General features: G+C 38.9%; 1 protein-coding gene across 2 annotated transcripts in view; it reads left to right on the top strand.

The window, feature by feature from the left end:
- Nucleotides 1–13,240, top strand: part of LOC115210191 (probable 39S ribosomal protein L45, mitochondrial) — a 60,771-nt gene that overhangs the window by 877 nt on the left and 46,654 nt on the right. Inside the window, exons 1-3 of one of the 2 annotated variants that reach the window (XM_029778655.2) lie at nucleotides 6–75; nucleotides 4,658–4,783; nucleotides 7,292–7,427. In XM_029778655.2, coding sequence (XP_029634515.1) covers nucleotides 10–75; nucleotides 4,658–4,783; nucleotides 7,292–7,427 — 328 coding nt within the window. In that variant the 5' untranslated portion in view covers nucleotides 6–9. Of the gene's footprint in view, nucleotides 1–5; nucleotides 76–4,657; nucleotides 4,784–7,291; nucleotides 7,428–13,240 lie in introns of those variants that run through there. The other variant, XM_036502567.1, reaches the window with a different exon arrangement.

The following is a 13,240-nucleotide window of genomic DNA, read 5'->3' as shown; positions in this document are numbered from 1 at the left end:
CTCACCAAGATGGCAGCTTCGTTAAGTTTCTCAACTTCGTCAAGGCTTCTCTTTGTTGTTTGCCGGCAAACTAAGGTCTGATACCACCACATGATGCATATATTTTATAACATTTGACGGCGATTTGCCCGTTTCACTTCTTTTTTTAACTTCTTTCATACGATTTTGTTTAATTATCATCGAATATAAAACGGATCTACTCTGTAAAATCATTTACTCTGTGTATCTTTTTGTTTTATATTCAACGAAAATCATTAAAAAATAAATTGTAAAAGGGGAAAATTCAGTACAAATAGTTTCATAGATTATCAAAATAAAGGAAAACACTTATTTCTTAATATATTACACCACATGATGCATATATTTTATAACATTTCACTTCTTTCACACGATTTTGTTAACTTATCATTGAATATAAAACGGATCTACTCTGTAAAATCATTTACTCTGTGTATCTTTTTTTTTTATATTCAACGAAAATCATTAAAAAATCACATCAATTGCAGCGTGGAAGGTGTTTGTAAGCCATTTAAGAAACACACAAAAGCCGTTCGATTCACTTCAACATTTAAGTTTAATTTGTCAAAATATTTTCGTCGCTAAAATCCGCGACCTGTTCACTGACAAAAATCCATGCTGCATCATTAAAAAATCAGTTGAAATAAATTGTAAAAGGGGAAAATTCAATAGAAATAGTTTCATAGATTATCAAAATAAAGGAAAACACTTATTTCTTGATATATTACAAAATGTATCGTTATGTTTTAATGAGTACAGCGATTTGATTCTATTGATAAGTGACCTTGAAAGTTTGTCTTTATTCCGAGTTCATGTTATTGTATTTATTTCATCCTACGCAAACTATATACAATGCGTTAGAACTTTATACTGCCTAATTAAATTAATTAGATATACATATACTTCGTACTTCTGCTGAAATATTTAATTATTTGGACTATGTTCCAGTTTTGTTAGCAATGAGTAAATGACTCAACAAATTGTGACATAAAGATAATTTACTAAATAAAAACTTGAACATATGACTTTTAGGATTTAATGAATTAAAATCATATTAAAGTTACATTTTATTTTACAGTATAAATTCACCAGATAGGTTTCAAATATAACACTAAAAAAATAGGCTTAAAGTTTATGTATTCAACCCGGTTCAATCTTGATCGCGCGACCCTCTCTGATCAAAGGCTTTCCATCTATGACCGGTCTTTTTTGTGGGGTTACTTTATTATTTAGTGGGTGTTTTGAGCAAGATTCAGTTGACATATGTAACAGGTGAGATACTACGTAAAAAGCCAAAAGGCCCTCACGCTGGTTTGTAATTAAAGGCGTTGAATAATTGTACTTATTGACACGCTTATAAAGGAATTAAGAAATAATGTAAATAAAAACTAATCATTTTTACGTGTCTTTCTAATTTTAAAATTACAAAATTCATTCATTCCACATCGTCGTCTGCTCATAACTGCAGAGTATTAATTAATATTACTTTTTTTGCAGTAACTGAAGGTGCCAGATCCCAAGCCCACAGGCATTATATCCTGCAAAACTTGTTCCTATTCTTCACAATATACAACATTTAAATACTCGTTTATTATTGAGGACATTCATTAACATTTCTCCAATTCACACTGAGCTTGTATTGCTACTATCACAAACTTAATTTCCATAAAATTACTAACTCCTGATCAACTGCATCCACACTGCCTTGATGCACAAACCTTTGCTCATTACATTACTGTCATAACCTGTCATTCCACTTTTTCTTTCACAAATTTATGACCTTTGTGTGTGTGTTGTCGTTTTAGCGTCCACTTTTCCATGCTTGCATATATTGGACAGAGTTTATTGAGGCAGATTTTCTACGACCGGATGCCCATGTCGCCAACCCTCGCCTGTTTCCTAACAATGTAATGTTTCCCCATGGCCAGACATGAGTTCGCGAAATCTTGGAAATGCTTGTACAACAGTGGCACTTATTTACAACTGTCACACAATGTCAAAACAAGAAGACATAAATACATATATGTATGTTTGAATGTATACGACAGGCTTCTTTCAGTTTCCTTCTCCCAAATCCTCACATATCTTTGGTTGGCTCGGGTACAAGTAGTTTCACATCAAATATGTAAAAACCAAAAGGGATGCATTATAGATATCTGGTTCAAACAATAGACAGGCAAGGACAAAATAGTATTTTATCAAAACACTATTACTTTGAAATGGTACAAACATACAACATTACTTTTACTACCAATATTGGTGGCACGCAAAAAGCACCCACTACACTCTCGGAGTGGTTGGCATTAGGAAGGGCATCCAGCTGTAGAAACTGCCAGATCAAGATTGGAGCCTGGTGCAGCCAGCCCTCAGTCAAAATCGTCCAACCCATGCTAGCATGGAAAGCGGACGTTAAACGATGATGATGATCTCATGTAAATTTAGACATACCAGTTATCAGTGTTGATTGAATTTTTTCTTACAATTCTCAAAGCAATTTTATAAAATCTCTTCCAGTCCCATGTACTCTCCCTACAGAACTGAATCTAAACATAAACCCTCTTGTGTACTTTCTAGAATAAAATTTTTTTTCTTGATGCCACAATGGGAAACAAACGTTAAATGATGATGACATCATTTTCAGAAAAATTAAAATATATAAATTGCTTTCCCAAGTAATTATAAAAATAAATGAATTCTTAATTTTAGTTCTAAGCTTGTATGTTAATAGTTTCCACTCAAATTTGCTTTAAAAAAGTTTGAAAGCAAATATTAATATATAAAACCAAGGTAAAATTAATATGAAGGAATTAATTTCAGACAGTCTTAAGTTATGTAAAAGAATTTTTTAAAATGTCTGCAAAATATAAGAATAAGGACGATGTTGAGAAATTAAGCAAATAGTGAAACTGACTTGTATGGTAGAAGAAAGTGACAATATTGTCCCTAGGCCTTTGAAACTTTTGCAGGTCTTTGTTTCATGACTATGTTTTTGTACAGAAGCCGTCTGCAGAATCCAATCTTGAAATCCTTACTGATGGCTAAAATAAAGCAGTTCAGCAAAAGAGACCAATAGAATAAGTACTGGGCTTACAAAGAATAAGTCCCGGGGTCAATTTGCTCGACTAAAGGCGGTGCTCCAGCATGGCCACAGTCAAATGACTGAAACAAGTAAGAGAGAGAGAGCTAGAAAAAAATTTTTTAAAAGGTGGGGGGCTTAAGTTAGCACTACTAATTTTGATCTAATTTAATAAGTCATTTCTTAGAGTTAATTTTGATATAATACAAAGAATCTCAGCAATGGCCTTCCTTTGCTTATGTAAACCCTAAATTTGTTAGCTATCAACTACCAACTCAACATTTTTATCCAAATTACTGTTTTCATATTCCCATCTTTTTGCTAGATAATTCATATCTCATATCCTTTCACATTTCATGCTTACGTCGTATAATCATAAATTAGTTTTGACATTTACACCACCTACACAAATTTAATCACTCCTAAATGCTACTCTAAACTTTTGTTATCATTTCAACTCTGTTCACAATGCTATCATGTAGCTGCAAACATATCAGTGATTTTGGTACCTGAGTACATGTAGGGATGAAAACCATTATAAATCAGTACAATGAACTAGTAGTGGATGACCTCTGTTCTAAAGTTACCTGCAGATAATCCAATACTCTATATGAATTGAGAAATATCTTTAGCTTATATATTAGAAAAGTTTTGGACAGAATAGAGCAAGTGTACCTCTGCATGGTGGCTCACTTTGCTAGAAACTGCAGCCAAATCACCCTTAAATCATACCCTACTCTCTTAACCCTCTGGTGTTTAAACCGGCCATATCTGGCCGAGATATTTCTTATGTTTTATGTTCAAACTGGTCTGATCTAACCTCTCACACCTACCCTACAATGCCATTCTAAAAATAGACAATAACAGCATCAAACTCTCAAAGTTATGAGACAATACATCATTAATTCAAAACAATATGAATAAATAAGTTTTACATTTGACAGAGTAATTTGAACACTAAAGGGTTAAGGGAGGAAACATCATTATTTGACACAGTCATAGATGTTCCTAAAAGATGACCTGAATCTTTTTGGTGTTTCTAAGATTATATAATATAATATCCTTTCCTGGAATGACTTTGATGAGGGTTAACCTAAGACTAAACAATAACTCACAGAATGAACTTGTATCTTCAAAAGGGCAAATTTGATAATGTGATCTGGGTCAAACTTTTTGAAAAATAAACACAGGTTGGTCATGGCCGAAAAATTTTTCATAATATGGTTGCCTCTTTGGAGCTTGAAAATTGACAATAATTCAACACAAATGATGTCCCTGAATCAGCAACTTCTTAAAGTGTTGCATTAGTTTAGGTTTTTTGAATGGCTTTTTTTTTCCTACCTATTTCTGTAAGCTCTCTTTTGCTAAGCCTAATTCTACTCATTCGCTTCAATTATTCTACTATGTTCTTGAGTCAGTCAAAAATGGATAGTTATTTACTCCATGGCAAAAGTACAAAGTTGTATGTCATATACACTACAGTATATTTAAGCAGAAGTTTGCATGTTTCTTTTTAGTTCACAAAAGTAATTGTTAAATTAATATGTATTTGTTTATTTATAGATGCCATGTTTGTTAATGAAGCATCCTCAACTGCCAATGTTAATGAAGCAACAAGTAATGTTTTATCCCACTTCAAAACATTACAATCCAAAATTCCGAAAAGAAAGAAGAAGAAAATTTTTGAAGGTAAAACATCATCATCATCATCATTTAACCCTTTAGTGTTCGCATTATTCTGCTAAAATTAATGCTTTTTCCTCCATACTGTTTTGAGCTAATCATGCATTATTTTGTAGCTATAAGATTTTGACGAGGTAGCTGTTAATTTTTTAAAATGATATTGTAGGGTTGGTGTGAGAGACCAGATATGGCCAGTTTGAACATAAAACAGGCAGAATACTTTTGGCCGGATATGGCCGGTTTAAATGCTAAAAGGTTAATGTCCACTTTCCATGCTGGCATGGGTTGGATGGTTCAACTGGGGTCTGGGAAGCCAGATGGCTGCACCAGGCCCAGTTTGATCTGGCAGTGTTTCTACAGCTGGATGCCCTTCCTAACGCCAACCACTCCGTGAGTCTAGTGGGTGCTTTTTACATGCCACCGGCACAGGTGCCAGGCGAGGCTAGCAAACAGCCACTATCGGATGGTGCTTTTTACGTGCCACCTGCACGTGGACCAGACAAACAATATGTACAAAATCTTCAAATCAAAGAATAACATTAGTTTATTACAATGTTTTATCTATTGCTCTCTTTTTCACTTTATGGTCGATATTATAGAAATTGAATGTAGTACGTAGTACTATATGTGGCATATTTATTTCTAAAATAGCTTCCAGTTTTCTTGACAGTCCATTATTTCCAATTATAAATCAACCTAAGAAGGACTCATTATAAGATTGCATTATCTTTGTAAATTATAGATTTTGATTATGTGATACTCATTGTTCTGATTGTCATTGTGTCTCTTCATCCTAATTTTAAGATTATATGACACTTTGCAAAACTATTTCTAAGAATAATTCAGGTTGGCAATATGTTTATTTTCTGCTCGTTGAAATGAATTAAGTACAACTGGAATTCTGATAATCTGTAAACATTATTGTTCTTAATGCTTAACATATGGCGACATTATTTTGCAATTAGTAATTCTCTTGGCATGTTAACAGATCATCAATTTGTCTTTTGATACCTTGTTTGTTATTCATTGTCATCAATATCATTTAATGTCCGCTTTCCATGCTGGCATGGGTTGGACAGTTTGACTGAGGACTGGCAAGCCAGGAAGCTGCAGCAGCCTCTAATCTGATCTGGCAAGGTTTCAAGAGCTGGATGCCCCTCCTAACACCAACCAGTCCAAGAGTGTAGCGGGTGCCTTTTATGGGCCACTGGCAGGGGGGCCAGTCAAGCAGCACTGGCATTGACAATGCTTGAATGGTGCTTTTTACATGCCGCTGACACAGGAGCCAGCCAGGTGCCACTGGCAATGGCCATGCTCGAATGGTGCTTTTCACATTATGATAGCAAGTTAAGTCCAATGTTCAATTATGTTACTCTAAATCCTTGCTTATTTATTTACACAGTTTTAGAATTAATCATGCATTATCTTTGTAGCTTAGAGATTTTGATCATGTGATTGTATATTTTTAGAATGAGATTGTAGGACAGGTGCGAGATGCCAGATCTGGTCAGTTTTAACATAAAACAAATAGAATATTTGAGCTAGCTGTGGACAGTTTAACCCTTTAGTGTTCGAATTAATATGTCAGAAGTAATCTTTATTCATTTACATTTTAAAAAATTAATCTGGTATTATCTTGTAGCTTCAAGATTTGAAAGATGTAATTGTTTATTTTTAGAATGACATTGCAGGGTAGGTGTGAGATGCTGGTTCTGGCCAGTTTGAGCATAAAATGAGTAGAATATTTGAGCCGGATATAGCCGGTTTAAACACTAAAGGGTTAAAGCTAAAAGATTAATGTATTACAATGACTGTTCCATACAGTTGCTAAATATATAATAATTGAATATTGCAACATAGAATGCTTGCATAAACAACAATAAAAACAATTTTGTCCATCTTTAAGCATTTTCTGTGCAGATTCAGAAAGATTATATAAATTAGCAAAACCAAAACCTCTTCAGTTTTGTTTCTGAAACTTCATCCAGGTTTATTTAAGGCATATTTTAGTTTTGTATTACTTTACTTACTTTCACTTGTTTCAGTCATTTGACTGCGGCCATGCTGGAGCACCGCCTTTAGTCGAACAAATCAACCCCGAGACTTATTCTTTGTAAGCCCAGTACTTATTCTATCGGTCTCTTTTGCCGAACCGCTAAGTGACGGGGACGTAAACACACCAGCATCGGTTGTCAAGCAATGCTAGGGGGACAAACACAGACACACAAACACACACACACATACATATATATATATACATATATACGACAGGCTTCTTTCAGTTTCCGTCTACCAAATCCACTCACAAGGCATTGGTCGACCCGGGGCTATAGCAGAAGACACTTGCCCAAGATGCCACGCAGTGGGACTGAACCCGGAACCCGGAACCAAGCAAGCTACTTACCACACAGCCACTCCTGCTGTATTTTCTTAGTTTTATAAAGCTATTAAGGAAATATAAATTTGCTATGTTAAAGGTTTATCTAGAATGACAAAGATTTTCTTGTTGAACAGATTGATTTACCTGATTTTGAAAAACACCAAAGAGAAAAAAAAATGTCACCTGATGAACTGCGGATGAAAATGAAAAAAGAAGGCAAAGTCCCACCTAGATCCCATGAGGAACGACCTATTAATATAAGCAGTACAGGTTAGTACTATTATTTTATCAAAATTTTTCTTTGCAAAGGCGCAGGAGTGGCTGTGTGGTAAGTAGCTTGCTAACCAACCACATGGTTCCGGGTTCAGTCCCACTGCTTGGCATCTTGGGCAAGTGTCTTCTGCTATAGCCCCGGGCCGACCAATGCCTTGTGAGTGGATTTGGTAGACGGAAACTGAAAGAAGCCTGTAGTATATATGTATATATATATATATATATATGTATGTGTGTGTGTGTCTGTGTTTGTCCCCCTAGCATTGCTTGACAACCGATGCTGGTGTGTTTACGTCCCCGTCACTTAACGGTTCGGCAAAAGAGACCGATAGAATAAGTACTGGGCTTACAAAAAGAATAAGTCCCGGGATCGAGTTGCTCGACTAAAGGCGGTGCTCCAGCATGGCCGCAGTCAAATGACTGAAACAAGTAAAAGAGAGTAAAGAGAGTATCATTCCAAAAGAAAAGATTTGATTGCAGCCTGCTTATGCAGTTAAGGAGTTGTCCAGCACAATGGATTAACCTTATTCTACTAAAGCATGATGCTGTTGCTGACGCATCAGTAATGTTCTGATGTGTTTAAGGTTTATAAAGTTTAAAGAGAGTGAGAATTAGCAAGCGATCAATAGGATAAATGTTATGCCTTTAGGCATTAACTACAAGATGCAGATTGTCATTTTATGTTGTCAAACATTTTTACTTATATACTTTTGTGCTTGTGTGTGGGTATAACTCTGTGTGTGTGAGTGTGTATATATGTGATATATATAAGCACACATATACATAAGTACACAATTGTGTGTAAATATTTTTATGGTTTAATGCAAAGGTTCTCAATGGGGGCCATTTGGAGCTCGAGGGGGACATTTTGGAGCAAAGGGGCACTGGGGGGACGTTAAGAGACTTGGGGGTGCTAGGGGGCACTGGAAGACCCTTGTCTTTACTCTCTTTTACTTGTTTCAGTCATTTTAATCGAGCAACTCAACCCCGGGACTTATTCTTTTGTAAGCCCAGTACTTATTCTATCGGTCTCTTTTGCCGAACCGCTAAGTAACGGGGACATAAACACACCAGCATCGGTTGTCTAGCGATGTTGGGAGGACAAACACAGACACACAAACACACACACGCATACATATATATATATATACGACGGGCTTCTTTCAGTTTCCGTCTACCAAATCCACTCACAAGGCTTTGGTCGGCCCGAGGCTATAGTAGAAGACACTTGCCCAAGATGCCACGCAGTGGGACTGAACCCAGAACCATGTGGTTGGTAAACAAGCTACTTACCACACAGCCACTCCTGCGCCTGTACACAATTGTGTGTAAATATTTTTATGGTTTAATGCAAAGGTTCTCAATGGGGGCCATTTGGAGCTCGAGGGGGGCATTTTGGAGCAAAGGGGCACTGGGGGGACATTAAGAGACTTGGGATTGCTAGGGGGCACTGGAAGACCCTTGTCTTTGTTAAGTTTAATTTGAAATTAACAAGTAGTAGCCGTATTTTTACATCTCTGTAAAATCAAGGGGCTGATTTTGTGACTCTAACTAGATCCAAGTACAATGAATACTACCCTCCACTCTGTAAAAATGTATGTGTGTGTATATATTTGTCTGTGTCTGTATGCATTTATACATGTATATGTATAAGTTTCAGAAGATATTAGAACAATGGAATAAAAGTCAGTCATAATAAGAAATCTCCCAAAAATCTATTTCCCTAATTTTTAACTACTGTTTCTGGCACACATATTTATGCAATTTTGAATTTAAAGTATTTAAAAAAATTATCTGGAAATTATAAACTTATGCATACCTTTCCTTCTTGGGACACAAAACTCTACTTCTGAAGACCTGTTGAGGCAAGTGAAAATCAAAAAGTCAAAAATCAAAAATCAAAATCGATCAACATGAATGGAAATTGTAGCTGTGATACCAGTGCCGGTGGCACATAAGAGAACCATCCGAACGTGGCCGTTGCCAGCGCCGCCCCGACTGGCCTCCGTGCCGGTGACACGTAAAAAGCACCATCCGACCGTGGCCGTTTGCCAGCCTCGTCTGGCACCTGTGCCGGTGGCACGTAAAAAGCACCCACTACACTCATGGAGTGGTTGGCGTTAGGAAGGGCATCCAGCCGTAGAAACATTGCCAGATCAGACTGGGCCTGGTGCAGCCTTCTGGCTTCCCAGACCCCAGTTGCACCATCCAACCCATGCCAGCATGAAAAGTGGACACTAAACGATGATGATGATGATGTACAAGCACATCTGTAAAATGACATCCTTTATTTTTTAATCATTATCTGCTGATACCAAAATAAGTAGTGTATAAGTAGTATTTTCTAGTGGGGGCCATTTGTAACTCCAAGGGCCAAAATAGATTGAGAACCTTTGGTCTAATGGATGCAAGCATGGCCAGGTTTCCATGAAGTTTGTTTCGCAGCCAAGAGGTCCTGAGTTCAATCTCACTGTGTGGCATCTTGGGCAAATGTCTTCTACCATAACCTTGATTCAACCCATGTCTTTCAAGTGAAATTGAATTGATGGAAACTACGTGGAAGCTGTAATTCCAAGGGCTACTTTGTCACTCATTGCATCTGTGAATTACACATTTACAAAACTGAATTGTCTACTGAATACTCACCCACTTACACATTAAATAAATGAATTGGCTATTCATTTGATTCAACAACTGGAATATTCATTGTCAAAACCAATAGAGGGTCCATTAATTTAATGCAAGTGTTTGCATTTTGGCACATAAAAAGCACCATCCGAACATGGCCGATGCCAGACTCCCCTGGCACCTGTGCCGGTGGCACATAAAAAGCACCCACTACACTTGCGGAGTGGTTGGCATTAGGAAGGGCATCCAGCTGTAGAAACACTGCCAGATCAGACCGGAGCCTGGTGCAGCCCCTGGCTTCCCAGACCCCGGTCAAACCGTCCAATCCGTGCTAGCGCGGAAAACGGATGTTAAACGATGATGATGAGCATTCCAGAAGTTTTGAGACTTTTTCAAGGACATTTATTAATTTCAAATAAGAACAAGATTCTAATCCCCTTTCAAGTAGGACCCTCTGACTCTATTGCACTTGTTGTGCTCCTGCTACTTTGTGAAGGCTCTATGGAAGTCCTCCAGTGTAAAAGTTCCAGGACCCTCCTTCATCTTCTTGATCTCTTCAAAAACCTCAGATTCTCCTTCAGTTTGGGGAACAATTAAAAGTTACAGCATGTAGTGGAAGGGTGGGAGGGCGAGAGCCGGTGGCACGTAAAAAGCACCATCCAATCGTGGCCGTTTGCCAGACCCGTCTGGCACGTAAAAAGCACCCACTACACTCATGGAGTGGTTGGCGTTAGGAAGGGCATCCAGTCGTAGAAACATTGCCAGATCAAACTGGGCCTTGTGCAGCCTTCTGGCTTCCCAGACCCCAGTTGCACCGTCCAACCCATGCCAGCATGGAAAGCGGATGCTAAACGATGATGATGATGATCTCTATCCAGTAATTGGCTACCAGGATGGAATTGTGGACTGGTACATTGTGCAGGTGCCACTGACTTCAGTGGAAGAACTCTGACCTTTTACAATGAAGTCTGTTCTTGAATTCCCTCAAAACCTCCACAGAGTACTCTTTGTTGATTGTCTGGCCAGAGGGAACCCAGTGTATTGCATTTTGGCCTAGTTTAACACAAAATTCTATTGCATAGCAAGCTTCCAAACTGTCTTCACATTCCACATCATCTGCAAACCAGTCAGCTGTGACAGCAGTGTTTAGTAGGATGTGTTCAAAGTGTTGTTACAGCCATCTCTTTCGATCTAGAATTACAAAAGGTGGCAGGTCAGCTTATTAGATGTATACTCTTTACTCTTTTACTTGTTTCAGTCATTTGACTGCAGCCATGCTGGAGCACCGCCTTTAATTGAGCAACTCGACCCCGGGATTTATTCTTTTGTAAGCCCAGTACTTATTCTATCTTTTGCCGAACCGCTAAGTAACAGGGACCTAAACACACCAACATTGGTTGTCAAGCAATGCTAGGGGGACAAACACAGACACACAAACACACACACACACATATATATATATATATATACATATATACGACGGGCTTCTTTCAGTTTCCGTCTACCAAATCCACTCACAAGGCTTTGGTCGGCCTGAGGCTATAGTAGAAGACACTTGCCCAAGGTGCCACGCAGTGGGACTGAACCCGGAACCATGTGGTTGGTAAACAAGCTACTTACCACAGAGCCACTCCTTTAGTATAGTAATGATATACTAAAAACACAATAATCTAGAACGGTTATAACTGCCTTTCCTAAAAAAAAGTTCTCAAAACTTGTAGAATGCACGTTGCCCCTGTGAATAAGTTTCAGCTGACACTTTGAATAAAAAGCTGAGTCTGAGAGATAAGTCTGGTTCACTGCATTTTCAGATAGACAATCATTTAGGATGTTTTGACAGATTTTATTCTGTGAGTCTGTTTTCATCATCATCATCGTTTAACGTCCGTTTTCCATGCTAGCATGGGTTGGACGGTTCAGCTGGGGTCTGGGAAGCCAGAAGGCTGCACCAGGCCCAGTCTGATCTGGCAGTGTTTCTACGGCTGGATGCCCTTCCTAACACCAACCACTCCGAGAGTGTAGTAGGTGCTTTTTATGTGCCACCTACACAGGTGCCAGACAAGGCTGGCAAACGGCCACGATTGGATGGTGCTTTTTACGTGCCACTGGCACAGAGGCCAGTCGGGGCGGCGCTGGCAACGGCCACGTTCGGATGGTTCTCTTACGTGCCACCGGCACTGAAAAACAGAGTGCAGTAGGATTTTGTACTGTGTGGATCTTGCTAAGATGCTGAGAGAGCTTAGAGGATAGACTTAATTTGTCATCCTAGTTTAACCCAGTTGTCTAGTCCTCGTGTGCCTTTTGCAGAGTTCACTCTGTTGCAAGCATTGAGTCTAGGTCTCTGGTTTGGGGATAACCAGTGAGTTTCTTTCGCTGTCTCTCTTTTCTTCCAGTTCATATTGGAGGGCCTTGCCAAAAGTCACAGGTCTTGACCTCCTTTCTCTGATAAAAGGGTAAAAGGGTCAAGACCCCCTTCACTCATGAATGACCATGGGATTGCACCTAGAAAGTTACCTCTGAAGCACAAGTCCAGACAAGGCTGTTTATGGAAGACTAGCAGTTGGCCATGCATACCAGCCTCCTCTCTCCACACCACCGATGTTATCCAAGGAAAAGGCAAAGGCCGATACAGCTTGGTACCAGTGACATTGCAACTCATTTCTACAGCTCAATGAACTTGAGCAACATGGAACAAAGTGTCTTGCTCAAGAACATATCGCACAGCCCGGTCCAGGAATCAAACTCACTACCTCATGATTGTGAGCTCAATACTCTAACCACTGAGCCATGCAGCTCTGATTAAACCATAAGAAAACGCTGGCATCAGCATGCTGGACCATGTAGCCATGGGAGGTGCAATGGCCAGTGGTTAGGGCAGCGAACTCGCGGGGTTTCAATTCCCAGACCGGGCGTTGTGAGTGTTTATTGAGCAAAAACACCTAAAGCCCCACGAGGTCCGGCAGGGGATGGTGGTGACCCCTGCTGTACTCTTCACCACAACTTTCTCTCACTCTTACTTCTGTTCTGTTGTACTGTATTTCAAAGGGCCGGCCTTGTCACTCTCTGTGTCACGCTGAATATCCCCGAGAACTACGTTAAGGGTACACGTGTCTGTGGAGTGCTCAGCAACTTGCACGTTAATTTTGCGAGCAGACTGTTCCATTGATTCGGATCAACCGAAC

This window comes from Octopus sinensis, linkage group LG4, assembly GCF_006345805.1.
Source record: "Octopus sinensis linkage group LG4, ASM634580v1, whole genome shotgun sequence".
NCBI lineage: Eukaryota > Metazoa > Mollusca > Cephalopoda > Octopoda > Octopodidae > Octopus > Octopus sinensis.
This window is presented reverse-complemented; position numbering and strand designations above follow the sequence as displayed.